Source organism: Mastigoproctus giganteus, chromosome 7, assembly GCF_048544385.1.
Source record: "Mastigoproctus giganteus isolate SK-2022 chromosome 7, ASM4854438v1, whole genome shotgun sequence".
In the NCBI taxonomy this organism is placed as follows: Eukaryota; Metazoa; Arthropoda; class Arachnida; order Uropygi; family Thelyphonidae; genus Mastigoproctus; species Mastigoproctus giganteus.
In genome coordinates this window covers 181,230,805-181,257,656 of record NC_143581.1, presented here as the reverse complement: position 1 = coordinate 181,257,656, position 26,852 = coordinate 181,230,805, and the positions used below count along the sequence as shown (strand labels likewise).

Genomic DNA, 26,852 nt, shown 5'->3' with positions numbered 1-26,852 from the left:
TTTATTCAAACTGTCAACCTCAACTACCTGTGAGGCCAACTTGTCCTAGCAATCAATGACTTGCTGGCTAAAAAAAAAAAACTTCTTGGCAATCTAATCTAAACCTCAACCCCTTTAATTTGAATTTATGGCCCCTAGTTCTGGAATTGTTTATAACAGTGAAAATTCCACCTTCATTAATTTTACTAATCCCTCTCAGAGCCTTGTAAACCCCAATCGGTCACCTCTGAGATACCTGGTTGCCAAGCTATGTAACCTAGACCACACAATCAGAGTCTTTCTTCATATGGTCATCCTTTTGCTAATCTCACCATTTGAGTTGCCCATCATTGCCCATCATTGGACCTTATCAAGAAGCTGAATGTATTTTTTTAGATGAGGTCTCCATACTTGAACACAGTAATCCAAATGTGGTCTTACAATTACTTCATACAGTGGGATTATGAACACCTATCTCTACAGGATAACGTTTGATAAATCATCAATAGGACACCATGGACTTTTCTGGTTGCCTGTTTACACCGTTCAGAAAACTTCACATCTGCCCGTATCGTGCCTCCCAGATCCCTTTCTTTCTCCACAATTACTCCCAGGTCTTTTTCATATTCTACCATCTTAAGTGTAGTACAGCGGGTATATTTCTCTGGGGCTGCTTCTACCCATATGCAGTACTTTGCATTTCTCAAGGTTAAACTTCAGTTGCCACTTCTTAGCCCATCTGCCCATTTCTAGATCCTGTTGCAGTAGCACACTGCCATTACTGTCATTAACAATCCTGCCAACCTTTGTATCATCTGCAAACTTCGACACTAAGCCTGATATACCTTCATCAATATCATTGATAAATAAACAAAACAACATTAGAAGCAACACCGAACCCTGTGGGACTCCACTAATAACATTAGTGGAGCCCCTCATTAGTCCACGAAGAGTAGCACCCATTGATTACCATCCTCTGTCTTCTCCCACTCGACCATCCTTTTATTCATTGTAGCAACTCACCCTTAATACCATTCTGCTCTAATTTGTACAATAGTCTTCCATACGCAACAGTGTCAAAAACTTTCCTGAAATCCAAATATATGATATCAAAATAATTTTTTGCATCCAGTTCCTTTGTAACCACATCATAATAACCTATCAAATTTGTCAGACAAGGCTTTCCCTTAACAAACCCATGCTGTGTCTGAATTATTACTGCAGTCTTGTCTAGATGATCCTGCACTGCATCTCAAACCAGTGACTCCATTATTTTACCCGGAACAGAAGTTAAACTAACTGGTCTGTAATTACTTGTGTCACCCTTCGATCCCCCTTTGTGAATTGGGGATACATTTGCACATCTCCAGTCTGTGGGGACCTCCCCTGAGTTCAAAGATGCTCTCATAATTATGGCTAAGGGTTTGCTTATTTGTTTTGCTGCCTCCTTTAATATAACTGGATAGATCCCATCCACCCCAGGTGCCTTTCCTATGTTTAACTTCAACAATTTCTCCTCCAATTTGCTCTCAGTTATTACAAAAGCATTAAGCACCTGCTACAATTTGATAACCTTCTGCCATTTTCAAACCTTAATAACTCCTCATGTGTAACTGTAGATGCAAAATACTCATTCAGTTTTTTCCTATCTAAGCAGAATCATCAACAGTCGAACCATTGATATCAAGTGGACCAATCAGATTCATCCCCTTCCTTTTAGAGTTTATATAAGTAAAGAAATCCTTGCTGTTTTTCTTAGCATCCTTTGCCAAAGATTTCTCGTAATCTGCCTTCGCCTGCCTAACCTCCTTTGTGACCTGATTACAGACTAGCTTATATCTGCCATAGGCTTCTGAGTCGCTTGATAATTTATATGCATCCCATGCATTTTTCTTCCATGTCAAGAGTCTCATTAGTTCATTTGATAACCATTTAGGCCTAAACCTTGAACAATATTTCTTAATAGGTATGAAACTTTTAGTAGCTTCCTCAATTGATTCCTTGAATGCTTCCCACTTCGAATTTACTGTTGGTAATATCGTCAGTTGATCCCACTGTACAGAATTTAAAAACTGTCTGAGACCACTGTACTCACCTTTATGGAAGCAAAAACCCTTTCCTTTACCCCTGATGGTAATTATATCTTTAAGTAAATCCCACATCAGTACACTGTGATCACTGCCACCTAGTGGTTCCTTTATCCGCAAATTCTTAATACATGAATGATCACTGCTGATAACCAGATCAAGAGTATTACCCTCTCTGGTTGCCTCTCAAACATGCTGCTGCAGAAAACAATCATCCAATAAATCCACAAAAGTCTTACTTGTGTGTGAGTGACCAATCCACAAGTTCCAGTCAATATCTGGGAAGTTAAAATCCCCCATTATAAGATATTCTGATTCACTAGCCCACTATTTCTCTGTACTCAAATGAGTACAATGAACATTTAATCATTCGGCCTATAACACATTCCTATTCTTATTTTTGCTTTAGCAGTGCTTATGTCACACCAAACTGACTCAAAAGTGCACTGTTCATCTATATCAACTGGATGCACTTCTTTTGATTTTATGTTTTTCTTAATTAACAGCATGACACCTTCTCCCTTCCTATTTATTTATTTACTATACTTCTAGCATTGGTATACATGCACCTATTCCTATTCACCCTGACACATCCCATATACCCACCTGTTTCACGATGACTGCCATCAGTCCCTGAAATCCCTAGCACCCCTCGCTCCAGGTCACTACTTATTCTAATTGAAGTCGTGCAAGAATCACCTTCACCTCTGCCTGAGGCTTCTTTTAACCTTTTAGTCTGTGATTCCCCCCCCCCAAGCTAGCAGTTTTCCTAACACTGCCTAGATAGCATCAGCAAATATTCTTGCACCCTTTCTATTTAAGTGTATCCCATCCCTGTAGAAGCAGTCTCCCCTGTTAACAAGCACAGACCACTCTGAAAAAAAATTCTACCCCTTGAGTCTTGCACATTCCCTCCAGGGCCGAATTGATTGACAAGGCTCTCATCATGTACTCTCTCCTATTGTGTCTGGGCAGAATTGCAGACACTTTCAAATTTAACCCTGACTCACGACTCTTTTGCAACATTGACCTGTACTTGTTAAGTAAATCTGCAGATCTCCTACTCTTAAATGTTATGACTTACACTTAAAATACTTAGTTTTTTAAGATGTGATCCTGAGAATTTTTATACGATCAATGAAGGTTAGTTTTTTGTCAAATATTACACCTAGGAAGCTGTTAGGAACCCTTTATATAAAAAACAGTTCTTTAATCAAACTTGAAAGAAGCTGTTGTTGTTGTTATTTGGTTTTAAGGAGCATTAGCAACTAAGGCCATATTGCTCCGGGATATGCGGTGGTCATCCCTGACCTTTCCGCATTCTCCGTATTTGGTGGTGACGGGCTCCAACCCCGGTCTAATCAAGAAGCGTGTGCTACGCACTGCTGCTCTTTCCCACCTGGCTACGGAGGCGCATTTGAAAGAAGCAGTAATGCAAGAAATTTTTTGATTAATTGCAGGATATATTCTCACAACCCCAGTTTATACAGGTCTTCATTATACCATATCTCCAGGCAGTATCAAAGAAGATCACACCAACGTGTTTTTCCAGAGAAAGGTATAAGGAATACTTGCTTTCATCGTATTCAGTGGATTGAAGGTGGATCGACCTTGAAAAAATGAACTGGATTGAGAATGCCATTTTGGACTAAAAATCAGTATCAGTCAAACACTGATCATTTTTCTATCACCTTGCTCATGCACCTGGTAAGAGCAATAGGTCAGTAATGCTGCAAAGTGCAGGTGTAAAGCTGATCATTAAAATTTATAATTTTAGATGCTTACTATAAGAAAAATTATTAAAGAAAGGAACAAAAGAATAAGTGAGTCCAATCTCATAACTAAATAATGTATATAAAAAACCAAGTTAGCTAAGTGCATCACATTTCAGGTGTGTTCATTTTTTTTTTTTTTTTTGTTAAATTAATTGAATTTTTTTTTTTTTCTGTGATTATTAGAAGTGAAAAACAAATACAGTTATCTCCTTATCAAGTAATTGCTAAGGTGATAACTTTATAGAACACATAATGAAATTCAACAGTCTTTTTTTTAAAGTCAATTTACTTTCTATATACTGTAGATGTATCTCTTTACAAATAACCAAATGTTCACAAGCCATACCTAAACAATACATGCAAATTGTGCATGGACTGTCTAAAGCTAACAACACTGCATTAAAACTACATTTGATTTATGTTTCCCATACAGATTTTTTTGGAAAAAAGAAATAATATTGATGGATTTCTACTGGCCTAATTTTAATGAAATTTGGAATGACTTGACAAATATTTTTAAAAGGCCGAAATATAAATTTAATGAAAATCACCACCGCAAATTGAGTTGTTACATGCGGACAAACATAGTGAAGACAACTGCATATGCAGTTGATTCCGGTTATTTGGGACACATCGGGACTAGTGCATTTTGGCCCGATTAAGCGGCTGGCCCAATTATCCGAAGTTTCACGTAAATAGTTAAAAATACAATGTGCACCCCCCCCCCCCCCCTTTACAATTGGTTCACTGTACAATCAAATCACATTACGATGAATTCACCACAATAAAGTTCCGTTCACTATACGATGTGTAGTAAGCGCCGGTCATTGTGATCACGTTTGTGAATTGAATTTTAATTCTATTAAACAGCGATTCTAATTAGCGAAAATAGGAGGAATATTATCCACAGGCTATAAAAGTAAAGATATATTAAGCACAAATTTACTCTTTATTACCTTACCAATTAAAAAATTAAATGATACGTGAAAATCGGAAGAATATATGTGATAATCGGAAGAATTAATACGTAGTGTAATAATGTGTACATACTAACTAAACTAGTTGACATTTCTGTTCACTGACATTTGTGGGTGGGGGTTAAAATTTAAAACAGTAAAAAGATAAGCATTCAATAACAAAGAACACAGCACACACAAATTGCAAGTAACACAACACGCGCAAGTGAGAACGAAGTAACAAATTACGAAGCTTTAAAAATAGGAATGAAGAGAAGATCTGAAAATTAATTTTTTTATTTGATTGAAGAGTTCATGGAAGTGTAAACACATTTTACCATAATAACCCACAGAATTCCAGCTGTCGGTATTACCGCAAATTCAATAAGATCGAGTTTACTGTCCATTTATGGTAGATTTCACCAACAGAAAAGCCCAATTAACAGGTGACTGCTTATTGTTTTATGGTTGTGACCTCCAGAAATCCGACCGAACTACATGGTACGGTAGGAGACAATCGTAGGGTAATCTCCAGTGCTGAGGTCTCCTGCCCCGATTAAATGGCATTTTGTCCCAATTAAGCGAAGTAAACACTGGCTATTTTCTTGATTGGTTTTTGTTTTTTAAGATTTGCCCCAAATGAACAACTGCCCCGATTAACCGGTGGCCCAAATAATCGGAATCCACTGTATATGCAAATGTGTCTAAACAGCTGCCTATCTGGATGCAGAGTTGTGAAACACCAGCATTCAAAAAAAAAACCCACCAAAATAATTGGAACATTTCATTGCATAATAATTAACTTAATCTATTAAATTTTTGAAACCTACACAAATATACTAAGAAACTTAAACAAACCATATGCTTTGATCTCTTCTTCAAGATCTTCAACCATGGTAACATGAATAACTGTCCTTGGTCCTTGAGGTTGTCACAGACATTCTCTCAGATATGCCAGACAAGCTGTACTTGCTACCTGGGAGTCTAAAACGCTGATGGGACTGATATTCGGGTGACACTCAGGTCAAGTGGACCCAATTTCGGCGAAGTCCGGACGGTCTGTGACAGCCAAATCCTCTGCTTGCACCTTCACGATGGTGGGACTGTTAGTAATTCTGGGTATAACCTCTATGCACAAGTACATGGTGGCTGACCACCCAGGTGTGAACCAACTTAAGCAGGGGTCAAGGTGTGGCACCCACACCACATGGAGGAACGCCACCCCTCTATGTTACTAGGCAGTACTAGGTAGCAGATGACTCTCATCAACCGGTGAAATACCACCACTTTGCTTATTGGAGGCTTGAAGTGGTGGAACCCATGTTTAGTCTCTAGAGCTAAGTTCCGGTCAACCCTTCCCTATCTCTTCCATCATGCAGTATGATTGATGACTTTTGAGGTTATGATAAACGTCATGTTGAGATCCAATATTCCTTACATTTCGAGGGTACAGCTCTAAAACGGTGTTCGCAGGCCGGCCACTAGTTAGTACATCGGACAAAACGTATTGGTAACTCTCTAGGAGGCTTCCGGATCAGCTAGTGTATAATCTTGCTACCTCTACTCTGCCAGATAGTGACTGGAGGGAGTCCGAGTAGTGTGTATGCGGGAAGCATTGTCGAGGCCACGTTATGTCAAGGATCTGGCTATATTCTTACCATGTGTATGCCATATCCAAAAATTTCATTACTTCATACAGCATGTCCCACCCACTTTTTCTTACTATTGAATACACCATGAATTGTCAATCTAATAGAGCAAGCTTATCTACAAAAAGACTAAACCTCCCAAGCACTTCCTAATTCATTTCAAAAATATACGTGGTCTCAATTCTAATCTCAACGATGTCCATTTCCAATTGTAGTCTGCCAAACCCCATGTACTTTTTCTGACAGAATCTCAGTTATCGGTTGATTCAACTACTGCTCATCTCAGATGCCCAAATTATTCGCTGTATGATTCTTTTCGCGTCAAAGGTGATACTTGTGCATATATCCGTTCTGATATTCCCTGTCAGAGACTTGGCAATTTGGAATCTCCTCTCTTTGATCTTCTCTGGCTTAAAATCTCTCTACCTCATTGTGTGAAATTCATCTGTAGTCTCTACCGTTCTCTCAACTCCACTAATCACTTGGAGCTCTTTGACTTCCTCTCTTTGCAACTTGACTTTCTCTAGTCCAACTTTCCTAACAGTGAGGTAATTTTTCTTGGTGATTTTAATGTTCACAACTCCAGCTGGTTTCTGTTTTCTAGTCACACCAACCCAGGAGGTCGAGATGCTGAGGCTTTTGCAATTACTAATGACCTAGCACAGATTGTTCATTTACGTACAAGAATACTGGACAATCCTAATCATACAGCCAATATGCTTGATCTTTTTCTCACAAACAACCCTTCTAAGTACACGGTCGAAGTGAGAGGTCCTTTAGGCACTTCAGATCACAACTTGGTGATTGTCTCTTCTCCAAAGGAGCCTTTATCTAATGGTTATTCCCAACCTCGTGTTGTTTGGCATTACAAGAATGCAAAATGGAATGACTTGACTTGCGAAATTTCTTTTCTTCTTTTCCTTGTATGGATTACTGCTTCGAAACTTCTGATGGCAACGCTTCCTCAGCTCATATCAGTGAAATTATTCTTGTAGGAATGGAATCCTTTATCCCACACTACACTTTAAAATCTCATCCTTTATCTAAACCTTGGTTTTCCAATAAATGTGCTAAGGCTGTTCAAGAGGAGAATGTTGCATATCATAATTGGCTTGTTTCTAACTCTTCAGTTTCATTTTCTGCCTACATCAAAGCTTGCAACAATTGTAAAGCAGTTATTAATCAGTCCAAACTAGAGTTTGAACAAGCTAAGTGTAGAAAACTTGCTTCTTTCCCTAATGGGAGCCGAGCATTCTGGTCTCTTGCCAAAGCTATTGGCCGCAACTTTTGCCCATCTCTGCTCCCACCTCTGTCCAAACGAGATGGTTCAGTTGTCACTTCAGCCAAGGATAAAGCTGACCTGCTAGCATTCCATTTATCTTCCAACTCATGTATTAATGATCTTGGTAAAACACCTATCATCATTCCCAACATGCTCCATTCAATGCCTCCTGTGGTCTTCCGTCAAAAGGATGTCAGAAGGATTTTGAAGAATCTTGATGCTAAGAAAGCTCCAGGTCCCGATGGTATTTCTCCACTTGTTCTCAAAACTTGTGCTCCTGACCTTACTCCTATTCTTTGCCGCTTTTTTCACTTTCTTATTCCAAAGGTGTTTTTCCTTCTGTTTGGAAATTTGCTCATATCCAGCCAGTTCCTAAAAAGGGTGACAAATCCCTCCCATCCAATTATCGTCCCATTGCAATTACTTCTACTCTTTCTAAAGTAATGGAGAAATCAATTAATCACCAACTCTTAAACTACCTAGAAACCTTCTGTCTGATCAACGATCGCCAGTATGGATTCCGTCAGTGTCGATCCACTGACTTATGTTACCCATTTATGGACTAATTCAATGGAAAGGTTCGGGGAAACACAAGTAGTTGCTCTTGACATCTCAAAGGCCTTGAATGGGTTCAGCACGCTGAATTCTGATGGGATCCTTCTACTTGTTCAGATTACGAACCTAAGGGTGCATAAATTCAAATTAAGAAAGGACAGAGGTAGAATAGATGTGCGGAAATTTGCCTTTAGCCAGCGGGTAGTTAATTGCTGGAACAAACTTCCATCTGTCGTTGTGGAAGTTGATAGGTTGAATAAATTTAAGGAGGAACTGGACAGGCATTTGGAGGGAATGGCGTGTTTTTTTTTTTTTTTTTTTTTTGGCTGATGCTGCATAAGCTCATACATTTGCTTTCTTGCATCACATGCCACTACTACTGCTTTCGATCGTGTTTGGCATAAGTCTTCTAAACAAGCTTCCATCTTATGATCTGCCAACTGTTTTTAGTAATTGGTTATCCAGTTTTCTCTCTGATCGCTACTGAGGCTGATGGTAGATGGCTCTCTGTCTTCTAACTTCCACTAATGCCGGTGTCCCCCAAGGTTCAGTTCTTTCCCCCACTCTTTTCCTCTTGTATATTAATGACCTTCTTCCATTGACTGGAAATCCTATCCACAGTTTTGCCGATGATAGCACATTGCATTCCACTTTCCATTTTGAGAAACCTTGTCTTGCTCAATCAGCATCAATTTCTCAAAAATCTACTACCAATTCCTTAAATGCCAATCTTCAGGTAATTCTCCAGTTGGGCAAAGACAACTTAGTTGATTTCAACCTTTCTAAAACTCAGTCTTGTCTTATATCTCACAGAAAGGATTCTTCTGCTCCTATGCTTATCTTTAGTGACACTCAGATTTCTAGGCAAAATTATATATCTCTTTTGGGGATTAGCCTGACTTATAATCTCTCTTGGCACAAGCACATTACAAATATTGCTTCCTCTGCATCTAAAAAACTTGGTTTTCTCTTTCGCTCTAGGCGTTACTTTTCTTCCAAACAGCTGCTCACTCTGTATAAATCGCAAATCTGCCCTGCCATGGAATATTGTTCCGACATCTGGGGTGGTGTCCCCAAAACCTCTCTCAGGCTTCTTGATTCCATTCAGAAGAGGGCAGTTAGGTTAATTAATGATTCATCTCTAACAGAGTCTCTCAACTCACTCTCTCATAGACGTACTGTTTCTGCTGCATGCCTCTTCTACAGATACTTCCATGGGCACTGTTCTTCTGAATTGTCTTCTATAATTCCCGCTCTCTCTTTCAAAACAGTCCGAACACGTGCCGCCACCAGCCAACGTCAAACTCACAGAACCAACTTTTCAACTTCCTCATTTATTCATTCAACTGCCATTTTTCTGGAACAACCTTCCTTCATACATATTTCCTGAAAATTACAGTCTACAGAAGTTCAAGTCCAATGTCAACAAATATCTTCTTTCGTCTTCTCAACCTCCAACCCAAGCACGGTACTAAGTACTATATGTTCTAATACCTCTCGTGTTTGGGGTTTACATAAAAAAAAAAAAAAAAAATACTGTTTATATATAACTTTACATCTCAGAATTCACACAGAGATGCATTAAAACATACAATGCTTTTTGTACTGCGATTAATTTTTTATAAAGTTTACATCAAAATTAAACGGCCTCCTAAATCAGAAAGGTTATTACAATACTATCTAAATACATGCAACCCCCGTATAAAGGTACTTCTACAACACAGTCTCGCTCTAACATGATTGATAAATTGCTGAAATCCTCAGACAACTGGCAAAAAAAGGAATCAGTGTGAAACTACAACTTACTAAGTCGGTAGGAGGGGAAGGTTTTGATGATATCACTATTTAAGACGTTCAAGGATTACTGGAAGAAAATGGCAAAGTGGATTTGGTGGAAATGGCATCGGATGCAAACCAAATCAATTTAGAGGATGATAGTGCAGATGAAAATTCTGAAGTTCCAAATTTTGCACTAAAAAGCATATGGGGGAGGCATAAACTTAGCTGAGCAATTAGAATCTTAATTTTTGGATGCAGATCCTTTGACTGAAAGGAGCACAAAGTTCAAAAGGGAGCTTCAAAAATGCTTAGCTCCATACCATAAAATTTACAAAGATCTATCAAGCAAAAGAAAATAATCCTAGAATACTGATTTTTTAGAGAGAGCAGAAGATACACGAAATCTAGATGCTGCAGAAGAAAGTTCAGAAGGTGAAGATATTCTGCAACAGAGAAAATGTTCTTGTTTGATTGTGCTTAGCAGCGATGAAGAGGAAGAAAATTAAATGAACGTACATTATCTGACATATACGAGTCATATACTTGTATATGTCATGTACATACATTATCTGCCCTATACTCGTATGTATCACAGTTTGTATGTATCACTTAATTTTTTTAAAAAAATTAAGTTTCCAATAGTTATAAAAAAAGTGGTGTATTTTTTGTTAGCTTCTGGAATGCAACTCCCTTTTTTGTACTGGTTCTTAGTCCCGTACAACATGGTTTTGCACCACAAGAAATTTTATAGGAACTTAACTACCATGTTATACAAGCGTTACCTGTACATTTAATTTGGAAATTTAGACATATTATGAATCTAAAAATAAGAAAGTGAAAAAGAATAAAGTTTTAATTGAATATTTTAATGAATTCCAAAATTACCTGCTGAAGTATATGTGATGGAAGGAGTTGTTCTTTTGGCAATGACCACCAGCAATCAGGTCCATGCAAAATAATAAGTTGAGACAAATGGTCTATAATAGGTCTGAAAATTTATTACAAATAAATATTAATCTAACAAAGAATTTGCTACAGCAAAAACATTTAATGTATGTTTAGTGTTAAAATTTAATGTGCTTTAACAACATTAAATATAGATAAATTCTCTAGAAATAATAAGCCAACTATGTGAAACTTTTTGTTATTGTAACAGAACTTATCTCCATTAACTCAGTGGTTTCCAACCTTTTTCTGTCAAGTGCCCTCTCCTCACCTTTTACCAAGTATTATTTTCTAATACCTCCTTCATGAAAATCTAAATAATTTTCTTCTATAAAACTGCAGTAGAAAGAACCCTATAAATCTGATGGCATCCTTGGGCATGTAGCATGTTCTGGATTTTTGAAAATTCCAGTTCTTTGATGGTTAAGAATATAGCCTAAGTATTAAGGGGTAATCTGTTATTTTTATTATATAATACAGTAGCTCTGATTCCTATAATCTTTAGAATGATAGTTATTAGCAATAAGACAACATATTAATTCATACTGCAGGACTGGTCCAGTGAATAACGTACCTTCCCAAGAAATAAAGTTCATAAGTTTGAATGCTGCCTTCAGTATTGGTGTTGCAATTGTCCACTATTTTAATGTGAGGTATAAACAGTGCAGTATGATTTCCACAATCAAATCCTCTTAAAATACTATTAAGTATTTTAAGAGGATTTGAAATACAAAGGTGTATAAAGCCTTGAATGGTTTTGAGCATGCTCAATGCTGATGGAATTTTTTCTCTTGCTCAGAGTAATCATTTATGAATTTATGCCCTCTAATGGCATAAATTCAAATTGAGAAAAGACAGATGTAGGCATTTAGCCAGTGGGTGGTTGGTTGGTGGAACAGATTTCCATCCTTTGTTGTGGAAGTTGATAGCCTAAATAAATTTAAGGCTGAGATGGACAGGTACTTGGAACGAACGGAGGGGTGAAATGGGAGAGTGGTTTTTTTTTTTTTTTTTTTTTGCTGATGCCGCATAAGCTTGCTTTCTTATATCATATGCCTCTATTAATGCTAATGCTAACTGGTATTGAATGTTTCACAAAATGAATGATTTTATACATTGCACATATTCAGTAGCAATGACATACAGTCTGAGAAATATGTAAAATAGAAAGGTTTATTGGTGTTTGGAAATTATTAATGGATCATGATTCATAATTTGGGATCTGAGAGTTTTTCCTTTGTTTTTTAAGCCTAACTAGCCTATTTTTTTTCTGCCCTTGTATGGTTGGTTACCCTTGAAGTAATATTCAAAAAGTTTCAGATAACTGAAAATTCCAGATTTTTGAAGTTCTACTATACTTGAGAGAAGAAAAAAAATATATATATATATTATGGTTTATATGAATTTACAAGTAATTTGATAGTGTATTCCAGGGATAGATATATTTCTAGGGTTTCTCTGTAGAAATAAAGCATGCATAACTGTGCGATATTCTATTTAACCTAATTCCACTGAACAACTCAAGAAATTTACAGATATTACAGATTGAATTAGGTATTAATATTATAACTACAGAAGAATCACTGGATAGGCAAATATTTGTACATGAAATAAATTTTATATAATATAATTATATTTATTTTAAACAACCAATTCTAATGAGCTCAGTAAGCTTGATGTAACTCAGATGTAGTTTACAAATGTTGATTCTGGAGTAGTGCCATTGTTAACAGTATAGCAAACTAAAAATTTATTTCAGAATACACTGATAACATTTAGACTAAACCAAAGAGGGAGGACAACTTTCCCATTTCCCTTAGAACAATTTTAACACCAAAATTAAAATTTCAGCACACATATGACAAAGGAAGTCCAGACGATAAATAGCTTAAACCTAATAGTGAGATGGAGACCCAGGAGCTCTTAGCTTTTTTTTTTTTTTTTATGAAAACCCCAAACACGAAAGGTATTAAAACCTATAGTACTTAGTACCGTTCATGGGTTGAAGGAGAAGTATGGGGGGAGGGGGATGCTGGAAACTTTGCTCTAGAGACTAAACATGGGTTTCACTGAAACTATATATTATTATTATTAGTAGTAGTAGTGACATGTGATGCAAGAAAGCAAGCTTATAGAGCATCAAAAAAAAAAAACCTCCCACAACACCTGTTCAACCCCTCCAATAATTTGTCTTGTTCTTCCTTGAATTTATTCAAACTGCCCGCTTACAAAACACCAGATGGAAGTTTGTTCCAATGATCAACTACTTGCTGGCTGAATGTAAAACTCTACATATCTATGCTGCAACCATCCTTCCTCAATCTGAACATGCCCCTCGTGTGTAGTTTGAGCAAGTGAAAGAATGCCATACTATTAGTCACTCCCACTTTCAAGTTCATTTCAAATTTTCTAAGCTGTTAAGCTTGTAATGTTTCAAAATTATGCATTTGTATATTTCTACTTTTACACAATGTACGTAAATATACTAAAAGAACAAGTTAGTGCATAGCATCATTTCAGTTCATAGTGAATCACTGAAGTAGGTTGCTGTTATGCTGTTATTTGGTTTTTAGGAGCATTAGCAACTAAGGTCATATTGCTCCGGGGATATGCGGTGATCATTCCCTGACCTTTCCACATCCTCCGTATTTGGTGGTCACAGGCTTGAACCCCGGTCTAATCAAGAAGCGTGTGCTATGCACTGCTGCTCCTGCCCACCTGGCTATGGAGGCGCCGGACTGAAGTAGGTGAAATGGCATTGTTTTTGTTATATCTCATATTGTGAATGCCTTCAAGAGTTGCCCTGATATTGCGCTACCTCGAATAAGCAACGCTTTGCCAGTGGAGAAGACTAATGTTATTTATTCTTGGCAGATATCACCACCCAGATAGCACAGTTTCAAGGCTCGTTGGTCCCTCATCAGTGGGCTGGTAGGTACTCTGGTGATGAGAGGGCAACAAGCTTTGAAGAAAAGTTGGTTCTGCGAGTTTGAAATTGGACATTAAAAGGAAGCTGACCGGACTGGAGAAACTTTGTTAGAGATGGGTCATTAATTAACCAAACTGTCCTCTTTTGAATGGAGTTTAGAAGCCTGAGAGAGAGAGGTTATGGGATACCCAGATGCGGGAACAATATTCCATGGTATGGTAGATTTGGGATTTGTACAGAGTGAACAGTAGAATGGTGGTTTACAAACTGTGGAATAGTCCTGTGGTTTTTGAGGATACTATTTAGTTATGTGAAGGAGTGGAAGGGGGGATAGGGGAAGGGGAAAATCTAGAAGTGGCCTGGTGTTTAACATGTTCTCGTCTTGTAGTTTAAATTTTGCGATTGCCAGATCTTCATTTATGGCTAATTTATATTCATTGTTTTCTTTTATTAGGATTATAATTATAATAAGTGTATTATGTTTGTGATTCATTATTGTTCTTCGGTCAATTTGCCTGTTTTGTTGTTGAAAAACCTGAGTTTTTGGGTAAAAACCTTGCTATCTATGCCTGAGACCAATTAACTCAGCCAAAGAGTGAAAAAAACCCATAAAAGATTTCTCAGATCATTGACAAGATTTGAACAAGTGCCTATTCCACCTGATATAGGAAGGACAGTGACAATGCCACTGTGCTACCATGCAGTTTTTTAGGATTATTGCATTATCAAACTTTGGAGTATGCACATAATTTTTATACGAGTGCTCCAAATTTGTTTGCTATGGAATTATGGTGCAGTAGTTCTGAAATTTTGCTGTAATGCAGTATTAGTTTTCTTTTTTTTGGCTATCAAGATCAGATTTTTGATGGTGTTTATAGCTTCATTTATCAGGAACAGGCAGGAATAAGATCTTGCATGGAATGTTGTGATTATATGGGGATGACCTCAAAGGAATTAAACTAGGGCCCATCAAGCTCTCAGCTATCTACATCAACATCAGAGTGTGCACTTGGTCATCAAGCAACACAGAAGCAACCTGCAAGGCAGAAAGTGCTGGTTTCACAGGAACTAGTTGTTGTTGTTAGGGAAACGGAAAATATATTGTACAAAAAGGATAGATGGAATAAGACCAGGATACATCTGACAGGGACAAAAGTTGATGATTAGTAGAGAAGATATCATCTTTTAAAGGCACAAAAGGTGATGTTGTCACACTGGCACTAATGACATTAAGAATTGGATATCTACAGACCTCCTTGACAAGTTGAATAAAATGTTGAATAAAAGTTGCAAGTTAAGGTTAAATTTGAAAGTGTCTGAATTCTGGCCAAACACTACAGGAGGGACTGTGTGAGTCTCATTGGGTAGAATTTTTCCTAGCGTGGTCTGTGCTTGTTAACAGGAGAGACTGTTTTTACAGGGATGGGATACACTTAAACAGAAGGGGATGCAGGAATATTTGCTGATGCTATAGAGGCAGTGTTAGATGTGTTGGAAAACTGCTAGCTTGGGAGGATACACAGATGAATAGATTAACAATAGAAGCAGGTAGGGATAAAAGTGATCCTTGCACTGCAGCTATTGGAACAAGCAGCAGCTTTGATAGCAACGTGCTGAGGATTTCAAGGTCTGCAGGGAGCCACCATGAAACAAGTAAATACATGGGCTGTGTTAGGGTGTGTTATGTTGCACTTGTTCTTACTCTTAGTCGGTAACTAAGAGTAAGAACAGGTGTATGTACACTTGAATGTACACCAATCCTAGGAATATAGTAAATAAATTTGATGAATTTGAAGTGCTGGTCAAGACAACAAATGCAGAATTTGAATATGGGGAATACAATGTACACAGGAAGGGCATAAAGAACAAGAGGGGGTTGAGAGGTTATGATCTTAGTTAAGCATATTAAATTGAAGGAAGTACATTCAGTTGACATGAATGGTCAGTGCAATGCTGACTCAGTTTGGTGTGACATAAGCACAGGGAAAGTAAAAATGAGAATAGGAGTGTGTTATAGGCCTAATGACTCTGATGAATACAACAGCTGTACAGAGAAACAGAGTGGGCCAGTAAATAAGAATGTCTTATGAGGGATTTTTAACTTTCTATATATTGAATGGAACTTGTGGGTTGTTCTCTCACAGACTAGCAAAGTTTTTGTGAATTTATTGGACAATTCTTTTCTACAGTATCATTTTTGAGAAGCAACAAGAGGGAGTAATGCTCTTAACTCATTATTGGCAGCGATTATTCATGCATTAAGAATCTGGAGATAAAAGAACCACTAAGTGGCAGCGATCACAATGTATTGATGGGAGTATAGTGGGACCAACTGATGATGTTACCATCAGCAAATTCTAGATGGGAAGCATTCCAGGAATTAATTATAGAATTATCTAAGCATATAAATTATCGGCCGACACAGAAGCTTATGGTAGATATAGACTAGTCTGTAATCAAGTCACAAAGGAGATCAGGCAAGCGAAGGCAGATTACAAGAAATCTTTGGTAGAGGATGCAAAGAAAAACAGCAAAGACTTCTTTACTTATGTAATACTAGAAGGAAGGGGATAAATCAAATTGGACTACTCAATAATGACGGTTTGACTGTTGATGATCTTTGCTCAGGTTGCTGACAAACTGAATGAGTATTCTGCATCTACATTCACACGAGGAATTCTTTAGGGAAGGGAATGCTAGAAGTTTACCAAACACTAACAGGGAGTTAAATTATTTTATAATAACTGACAGGAAAGTGGAAGAAAAATTGTTGAAGTTAAACACAAGAAAGGCACCTGGGGTGGATGGGATCAATCGAATTTTGTTAAGGGAGGCAGTAAAGGAATTAAGCAAATCCTTAGCCATAGTTATGTGAGCATTCTTGGATTTAGAGTAGGCCTTGTGTGTGAATGCATCCCCAATTCACAAAGGGAGATAAAAGGCCAAACAGACACGAAGAGGTCCTCGCCCGACTTCGCATCAGCCACACACATTTAACACACTCTTAGCTCCTAATGAAAGAAATATTCTTGGGTAGGCCAACCAGACACGAAGAGGTCCTCGCCTGACTTCGCATCAGCCACACACATTTAACACACTCTTAGCTTCAAATGAAAGAAAATATCAAAAAAAGAATGGTGTTTTTTTTTTTTTTTTTTTTGTGTGTTGTATATATGTGGCCGACGTGACCCGGTAGGTTACTTTATTTCTTGAGAAGCTGTGTCGGCTACATACATGTGACGCGATTACGGCATACATACAAAGGTCGTTTGTGATTAGTTTATTGCACATGCGGTGAGCACTGCAATAAAGAGATAAAATGTTTAACAATAATAACAGTTAAAAATAAAATAGATAATGTTTAGGAGCACTGAGAAAACAAAAAAAAAAAAAAAAAAAATCCTTTGATCTCTTATAAAGAATTGGCATAAGAAATTCGATAATGCCATATTTATTCGGTATTGTGAAGATAAATAAACTTTGCCATCCCTTAGAATCTGTAGTTTTATATACATTGTCTACATTCCCAGGACTATCTTTATTCATGGTAAAAATCATTTCCCCTCTGACACTTTCTGCATCCACCTACTACATTAATAATAGAGAAGTGTTTAAGAAACTGAGTAATATACAGCTGGCTTCTGACAACATATCCGCTTCTTTTGATGTGGTATCGCTCTACACCAATGTGACACTGAATTCACCTTAATAAAATTGTCAGTGTTACTGAATTTAGACAACACTGTAAAAGAGTGAACTCTCACCAAAAGATAATACTAAACTCACTTTATTTTTACCACTAGTAAAATACTTTAAAGCATAACCACAAAACATATAAACAAATATGGAGCTTCCAATGGGCTTAGGATTGTCATATCCAGTGTCAGATATTTATTAAATAGCAATTGCAAATAGTATATTAACCCAAAATAATATCTCACAGGTTAAAATATTTATTCAGTTTGCAGATGATATTTTCATAATTAGTAAGAGAGCCACAACAGACAGGCTTTTTAACCAGTTCAATACATTTGATCCCATATTAAAATATACACTTGAAATAGAAGAAAATAATAGTATAAAATTTTTAAATCTAACCATTAAAAGATGCAAAACAACTTTCACTATTTATACTTATAGAAAATTTACTCATTCAGTTCGGGATAGTTCTTACATTACAGTTGTCATCACCCACAGTGTAAAAAAAATCTGTTCTATAAACACAAGTACACAATGTGGTGAAATATTATACATTAAAGTATAAATATTAATGTATAAATATTATACATTAAAAGACAGGGAAGAACTAGACAAATTCTTGGAAGGTATGGATTGTGTAGTTTTTTTTTTTTTGGCTGATGCTATGTAAGCTTGCCTTCTCGCATCACTTTCCACCACTACTACTAATTTAGAACACAAACTACAATATATTAGCTCAGCATTGTGTGTAAGATCTTATTTCCCTCCTTGATACATGAAGTTATAAAAACTGCCAAAAATCTAATCCCAACAAAAGTTAAAAGCCACAACAGGATTACAGCAAAACTAATAGCCCTACTATACCACAGTTCCATAGCAAAATAAATTAGAAACGCTTTTCATAATAGAGATATAAAATTAGTTTTTTCTATTTATTCAAAAATCAGCTCATATTTTAAAATTTCTAGTAAAGTCAGCTATGAAATAAATGACTTAGTACTGTCTATTTGATGAACTGTCAAGATAAGTGCCAGGCAAAATATAGTGGTCAACAACTATGAGATATGGTCATTCAGACATATCAAGCACATACACATAATCACAAATACAGATTTTAAAAATAACGAAGGAGGCAAAACCAAACTTTCCACTTGTGTAAAAAATTGTGTGCATGCCCCGAAAGTTAGATAATTCAATAATCCTAATAAAAGAAAATAATGAACATAAATTATGAAGAAATGAAGCTCTGGCAATCACAAAATTTAAACTACATGACAAGAACACAATAAATGCCAGATCACCTCTGAATTTTTTAGGAATATGAAACTTGACAAGATCAAGTTTCCTCCACTCCTAGATGTAACTAAACAGCATCGGCCAAAAACACCTGACTGCTCCATAGCATATAAACCACCATTCTGTCATTCTCCCAAAAACAGCAACTGAAAACAAGTGAATGCCCAAAAAGAAATACTTTCTTATATTGATAGTAAGACCAATTATCTTCAAAGAAGTAACTCCTTCCAGATTTCACTGTTAAGTAAATTAAGTTCAGTTTATAATCGGTTTTATTTAGGTTTAAAAAAGGACCTGATATGCATTCCACACTTCATATGGAATGCATATCAGGATGGATAATGTTGGTTTTTTAAAATTCTTTCATCTATTGTTTTTTTAACTATTTAACCAAATAGAGAAAATAGTGTGGGAGTTTTTTAAAAAGAAGCCTTACTATTTTTAATATTAGATTAAGACAAAATAACTAGAAATCATTGAACTATAATTAATGTTAGTATTCAATTTTTATAAATGCAAATGATATTAAAACATTCCTATAACTTGTAAACTAAAAAAGATCTTTCTTGAACATCCCTGCAAGAAAGTTGGGAAACACAGTTGTTCTCACTCAGCATAAAAAAGTTCTGGAGAATTAAATAAATAAATCTTACAGAAGTAGAGAAAAGTTCACACTAAAATGACTGCTTTAAATTACAGAGATAATGTAAATTTGTGTTTTTTTTTTTTAAATATGCAACTCTCATTTATCTGTCAAGAGCAATGTAAAATAAGGATTCTACAGTTCATTGTTCACCGTTGCTGTTTGAATACAACTTGAAGTGCAACTCTGGAGAGTTTGTTTCATTTTTCTTATAAACTTTGCCACAAGAACTACTGCTCAGCTTGTAGGCTACGAAGTTGGTTATGCTGACCTCTTCATTGTTGTTTATATTCTGCAGTAAACCATTTCCCTGATATGTAACAATGAAAATTAATTAATGTTGGTGCAACTGTTCTTTGTATAATATTTAAATACACACTGCCATTTCAGATATTGTTACATTATAGCAGAAGAGTTATGTGTTTGATGGTGAGAAGTGAATAAATAGGATGAGCATAAGACAACTTCATGGTATGAATTAAGATCTTTTAGGTTGTTCTGAGCTAATCTTCAGACAACAATCCATCAAATGCAAATTTTTTTCAGAAGTTGCTAATAAATAAATAAATCTGGGTGATAAACTGGATGAACATCATATGCTATTTAATCACTCAGAAATGGCTTTAACAATTGAAGAATATATTAATCATATGTTATTATAAAAATGATTTCTTCTGTCCTGAAATTCCTTAAAGCCTATGAAGGGAGGGAGAGTCTTCTCTCTTAGCTGCTAATGCAATCACTGCCTTCATGAAAAATTTAAAAGTGCATGATTTCTCTAGAAGTGCTGGCCAACAATGCCCAATGACACACTAAGGAAATATCCCAAACTGTTTAAGAAACAGAAGATGATTTTAAAGTCATGAGGTAGACTTTAAGGCTAAATCCATACAAGATCAAACCTAACCTTATGTGTCATTTGATAAAGAAGTACTACTGTATTTATACTGAAACTGCATTCCATGATCAAAACGTTGGTGTGGCTTTACATTACAGTTTTTTATTGATCTACTTTTCATTGAGGAAGAGGTTAATGGGAGTACTGAAAATAATTACAATAAGTGGGGAAAATTATGCCAGGATCCTTTTACATGAATTAGACAAATGAGGCACCATTTGACAACCATATTCCAGCAAGGCAGAACACTACCACATTTACATTGAAGTTAAACTAGTCTTCTCAAGGATATATTCAGTTAGAATCTCACTGGCTGGAACTTTATATTAAATGGTCTCTGAAAACACCTTGATTTAAACTCTTTTAAGTTGTGGCTATGGGGCACCTTGAAAGACAATATTTACAAAACCTGTTCCTTCAAATTTAATATGTGTGTGTGTGTGTGTGTGTGTGTGTGTGTGTGTGTGTGTGTGTGTGTGTGTGTGTGTGTGTGTGTGTGTGTGAGAGAGAGAGAGAGATTTTCAGCATTGATAGAGAGTAATTCAAGAATTCTGTAACTAATTTTCCTTGGTAAGTTGCTTTAATAACTGAAAATGAAGGTAGTTAATGCTTAAATTGAGGTTTGTAATAATTTGTTCCCCACAAATTTTTCAAAATTTTGTATTCCCATGGGTAATAAATAAATATCCCTTTATAAAATATAAATTCATCATAGGAAGTTATTTTATGCTAATCCTGTGCAACTAATTTTCTCGATTTTTTGTGCTTTATTCAGCGTTTTTGTACATTTTAATTATTATTTTGATACAATAACAATCTAATCTAACAAGTTTTTCCTCTCTGTTATAACAAAGTTATACTATATATAACAGGGATCACTGAAACCTGGTAAATCTGGTTGCTACATAAAGTAACCTACAAAGGCTTGAGAGCCAGAGAAATTAATTTTCCAAGACCTCGGGTCCTTGTTTATATACTTATTTTCTAATAAATAATATTTATATATATGCAATTATCACAATTATTATAATGAGCAAATATTGTAAGAACTCATACTTTGTAATTATGGGTGTCTTTTTCGGTCCTTGATAAAACACTGGTATGGGAACACCCCAGACCCTCTGGCGTGAAATACACCACTGGGGACAAGCTGTGAGCATGCTTTCAAAGTACTTTTTTAAAACTGGAGGTCGTATTTGGACATCTCTCAAGCATTCCTAAAATATTGTAAAACCATTTAAAATTTTAATTATTCACAACACTTACATTATGCATATGCTATCTTCCAACATATATTGAGACACCTATCTCCAGGAAATAATGGTTAATTCCAGAGGTCTAGATCCCTTCACAACATATGTGAGAATATATTGTTACACAGTGGCAGAGATACCCAAAATGAACTGTTGGAAGCATCACATGCCAATGAATGACTGAAGGTAATGAGAATTGACTCAAGTTAGCTGATAAAACTAGAATAAGTGTAGGACCAACAAGCACCAGAAAACACTTAAGAGAATGTGTTACCATGATCATACAGTGGCTTGTAAGCCAAAGCTGTTTCTCAGTAATCCACTTAACCATCTATCCTGGTGCCATAGAATGGAAGTATTGAACATAACAGCGGTGGCAGGACACACTGTGGAAGTGATGAATCACACTATGCAGTCCAGGCATTAGATGGGTGTGCCTTGCTGTGATGTATGCCCAAAGAACATTTTCACTCAGATGTATTGCCCTAACAATAAAGTTCAGTGGTGATGGTATAATGATAATGATTACCTGCAGTGCAGCAGTTCTTTGGAGGGTGGCCATATTTGTATCAGCATGACAACATTCCATGTCTCACCAAGCACGCCACTATAACAGCAGTTTGAGAAGAACATCAGGAAACTTATCATTCAGATTAAAGCCCATAATTGGATATAACTGAATACTGTAAGAATGTTTTGAAAGAACAAACTGATAGCTAGAACAGTATGTTCCAGTTAAAGCAGACAACTAGCTATAGCCTTGTGGGAGGCATGGAGCAAGATTCCAGTCAGCATACACCAAAAATTTCTAGAAAGCATCACCCAAAGGGTTTATTGATGTCATTAAAGCTTAAGGGGTCATATATGATATTAAAAATTTCTTTTTTCTAATCAGGTGTTTTTTCATTTAGTGTCGCAATGCATGTTGGAGGAAAGCTATACAACAGAATCTCAATTAACCAAGGTAAATGGAACTGAGGTTCAGATAATAAAAAATATGCATAAAATGGATGAATATATTGTATATGATTTACCATACAAGTTATTAGATGTAGTCTCTTCAGTAGTGAGTAATATGAAATCACAAGTTCTGGAAGATTTCACTGGGGTCAGTAATACCCCAGTAATACATAAATCACAGCAAATAAATCACTTTCTGCAGCATAAGAATAAACTAAATAGCTCTGAGTTATTGATAATTGCATTTGAACTGGGCCTTCTGAGATACTGATCATATAGGGCTGTACTGTAGAGTACAATCTGGGTATAACCTGATAGACTGATTGAGCAAGTCTGAACACCTTTCACTTGGAGTAAGTTTTAGTAGTAATGACAGTTACAGGAAGAGTGACGGAAAGTGAATATGGATTTTGTCTTTTTTCATTTAGGCCAAAACACTGGACCACAGATCTTAATGTCGGCGGAGCTCAGTGCGTTGATGATGCTGTTGGGAAAGTGCCACTTGAAGGTTAAGAGCTTCTGCAGGTTGAGCAGAGCAGGAAAGTTTTGATATTGTTTGATATTTCAGGAAAGCTTTTGATACTGTTGTACATAAAAGACTGCTATACAAACTGGAGTAATGTAGCATTAAGGGAAAGTTACTGCTACGGATAAAGGGGACGGTTGAGGGGAAAAGACAGAGTGGTTATCAACAGACACTGCTCTGCTCTTCATAGACTAATGTTATTAGTAGAGTCCCACAGGATTCAGTGCTGAACCCATCATTGTTTTCAATATTTATTAATGACACTGAAGGACATATTAAGCTTAATGTCTAAGTTTGCAGATGATACAAAGGATGGAAGGGTAGTTACTGACAGTAATGAATGTATGCTGCTGCAACAAGATCTTGAAAAATTTACAAAGATGGGCTGAGAAATTGCAATTGAAGTTTAACCTTGACAAATGCAAGGTACTGCATATGGGTAGCAGTAAACCCAGAGTAATGTATAACTGTGTAGCAGCACATTTAAGGTAGTGGAAAATGAAAAAGACCTGGGGGTAATTGTGCAGCTCATGTGATTTTGTCAATGATATACAGAAATTTTGCTAGCAGGGATAAGGAGGTGATTATCACATTGTATAAAGCAATGATAAGGTGATCGTGTTACATTTTGAGTACTGTATACAGGTCTGGAGGCACCATATTAAGAAGGTTGTAGAGCTACTGAAATGGGTACAGAGAAGGGCTACAAGATTGTTCTACTGTTGCTGGTCTATATCACCCTTTCTTCCAAACCAGTCCAAATACATACTGCAGTCACTCATCATCCATTTACTCTCCAACTTCAACCTCACAGAACCAACTTTTCTTCTTCTTCCTCATTTATCCCTTCAACCTCTCTTTTCTGAAACAACCTTCCTTTGCACGTATTTGCTGAAAATTGCAATCGACAGAAATATCATGTCTAATGTCAACAATTATCTTCTATCTTCTCAACCTGCAATCCACGGATGGTACAAAGTACTACAGGTCCTAATATCTTCATGTTTGGGGATTTCATAAAAAAAAAAAAAAAAAAAAAAAAGGAACTGGATACATTCAAGTTCTTTTGTGCTAACCAGACTATGAAGACTAAAAATAAAATTTAGTCTATGACTAAAGCGATACTTACAATAAACTGTTAAATTCAATAATACACAATAAAATATAGGGTATATAAGAAATGAAATCACATAAAACATGGATAATTTCAATTGCAATAGTCAGTCTTTATCAACCTGAACACTGTCAAGGGTAAAAAAAAAAACAGGGCTTTTGCTTTTGAAAAGTAAATACAGTGGTCTCAACAGCTTTTAAATTCGATACAGTGAGACCAACTGATGATGCTGCTAACAGAAAATTCTAAATGGAAAGCATTCAGGGAACTTATAGAAGCTACAAAGCTTTTAATATCAAGTAAGAAATACTGTTCAAGGCTTAAACCTAATTATTCTTAGATTATTCTTTTTCTTTAATTATTCTTTTCCATACTCTTTTATATTCCATTTTTTTTTTAATAGAGAGGAAAAGTTTTTTCCTTCACTATTATTTTGTTATCTAAAGTATTAATATTTATTCTTTTTCAATTTACTGTTTATAAGTATATATTTTTTTAAAGTTTCCTACTGTATTTCTGACACTTGTGGCAGAGAACAAAAATGCATGGGATGCATATAATTTATCAGGTTATACAGAAGCCTAAGGTAGATATAAACCAGTCTACAATCAAGCCACAAAGGAGGTTAGGCAAGCTAGGCAGTTTATGAGAAGTCTCTCACAAATAATGCAAAGAAAAGCAGCAAAGACTTCTTTACTTATCACAACGGTAGAAGGAAGGGATTTAAAAACATTGGTCCATTTGATGTTGATGGTTTAACTGTGGATGATCCTGCTTAGGCTGATGGCAAATTTAATAGGTATTTGGCAACTACATTCATGCATGAGTTCTTTCGGGAGGGGAATGCCAAGAAGTTTATCAAAATCTAACAGAGAGCTAAATGATTTTGTGAAAACTGAAAGGAAAGTGGAAGAAGAATTGTTGAAGTTAACCATAAAAAAAGTTTCCCTGTGGTGGATGGGATCTACTCAATTATATGAAGGGAGGGAGCAAAGGATGTAAACAAACCCTTAGCATCTTTGGATTCAGAGATCTGTCCTGATAGACTAGAGATACTCCTAAAAACCAAATAACAACAACAACACAAAGGGTGATCATCAAAAGGTGACATGAGTAATTACAGACATGTTGGCTGCTTAACTTTTGTTCCAAGAAAATTAATGGAGTCACTGGTTAAAGATATAATGCAGGGCCACCTAGACAGGAATGAAATTATACTGCAGTCACAGCATAGATTTGTTAAGGGGTAATCTTGTCTGACAAATCTTACTGGATACTGTGATGCAGTAACAAATGAAGAGGCAAAAAAAAAAAAAAAAAAAGGAACATTGCAAAAAATATTTTGGATATCATATATACCCCACCTAAAAGTAACAGTTTTCCTCCATTTTTTTTTTTTTTTTTTTTTTTTTTTGAGATTAGCTGTGACAATGTAAGGCTTAGTATGAAAAAAAGCAACAAACTAAAAAGTAGTTTAAGATTTTCATTAAGCACTGAAAACTTTACAGCAAAAAAATATTAAAATGATTAATGTTAACAACTGAACTGATTTTTCATCAATTATCCTCCACGAGATTTTATCACTACCTTACATAAATGTAGAATTTTATAATAGTGTTTTCACTAACATTATTCCAAATTACGTGCAAGCTTTCTCATAAATTTCGTGCAGATTGGCAAACTTCATGGACTTAATGGTCTAGATCAGGGGTTCCCAATCTTTTTTTGCTTGTGGACCCCCTGAGTCCTAACTTTACGTATGTGGACCCCCATATACGCATATGTAATATTCCTAAATGAAATATTTATTTGTAGGTTAGTAAAAGATAATAATTAAACAATTCCAATATAATACAAAAAATGCAAATTACAAATTTTCAAAATTTTAATTGATAAAACTGAAACATATTTTTACTTGTAATGACAGAATTAGTAAAAAAAAATTTTTAAAAATACTATTTCAAACAACATATATAAATTTATTCCTAATGCTATTAAATAGGATCCCATTAAATAGGCCCTACTAATGAGATCCTTGTGGCTGATGTTTTGATATTAGCATTTTAATATCTGGCTCCAATTTTGTGAGTCAGACGAAGATCACCTCTTTTTACTATATCAAGTCGATTATGATTTTTTGTTAACCACTGTGTTACACGACTAAAGTCAGATTCCACAAGATAAGATGATGGGAAAACAATGACATACATTTTAGCTTTCTCCCATAAAAGCGGATATTTACATGCAATGTCACTATTCTTCCATACATCATGCTTTCTTTTTTGAATAGACTTCGGACTGTCTCATCAGACTGCAATTCAACAAGTTAATCTTGTAAATCAATTTCAACATCAGCAACATTTACTTCAAACGGAATCAGCACACAATCTGGGATGTTCAACTCTAGTAGGTCCTTGAACCGAACTTGCATGTCTTCATAAATTTTTTTTAAATGATCAACATACACAACACAATCATCATCTTTTAAATCACTGCTAACTGAAGCAAGGTTTGGAAACTGGTCAAA

At 35.9% G+C, this 26,852-nt stretch overlaps 1 protein-coding gene across 1 annotated transcript in view; it reads right to left on the bottom strand.

The window, feature by feature from the left end:
- IleRS-m (Isoleucyl-tRNA synthetase, mitochondrial) overlaps positions 1–26,852 on the bottom strand; it is a 403,472-nt gene that overhangs the window by 146,882 nt on the left and 229,738 nt on the right. Inside the window, exons 12-13 of the mRNA XM_090378489.1 lie at positions 21,529–21,689; positions 10,948–11,050 (exon numbers count right to left, since the gene is read on the bottom strand). Of these exons, the coding sequence (XP_090234615.1) occupies positions 10,948–11,050; positions 21,529–21,689 (264 nt within the window). The remainder of the gene's footprint in view (positions 1–10,947; positions 11,051–21,528; positions 21,690–26,852) is intronic.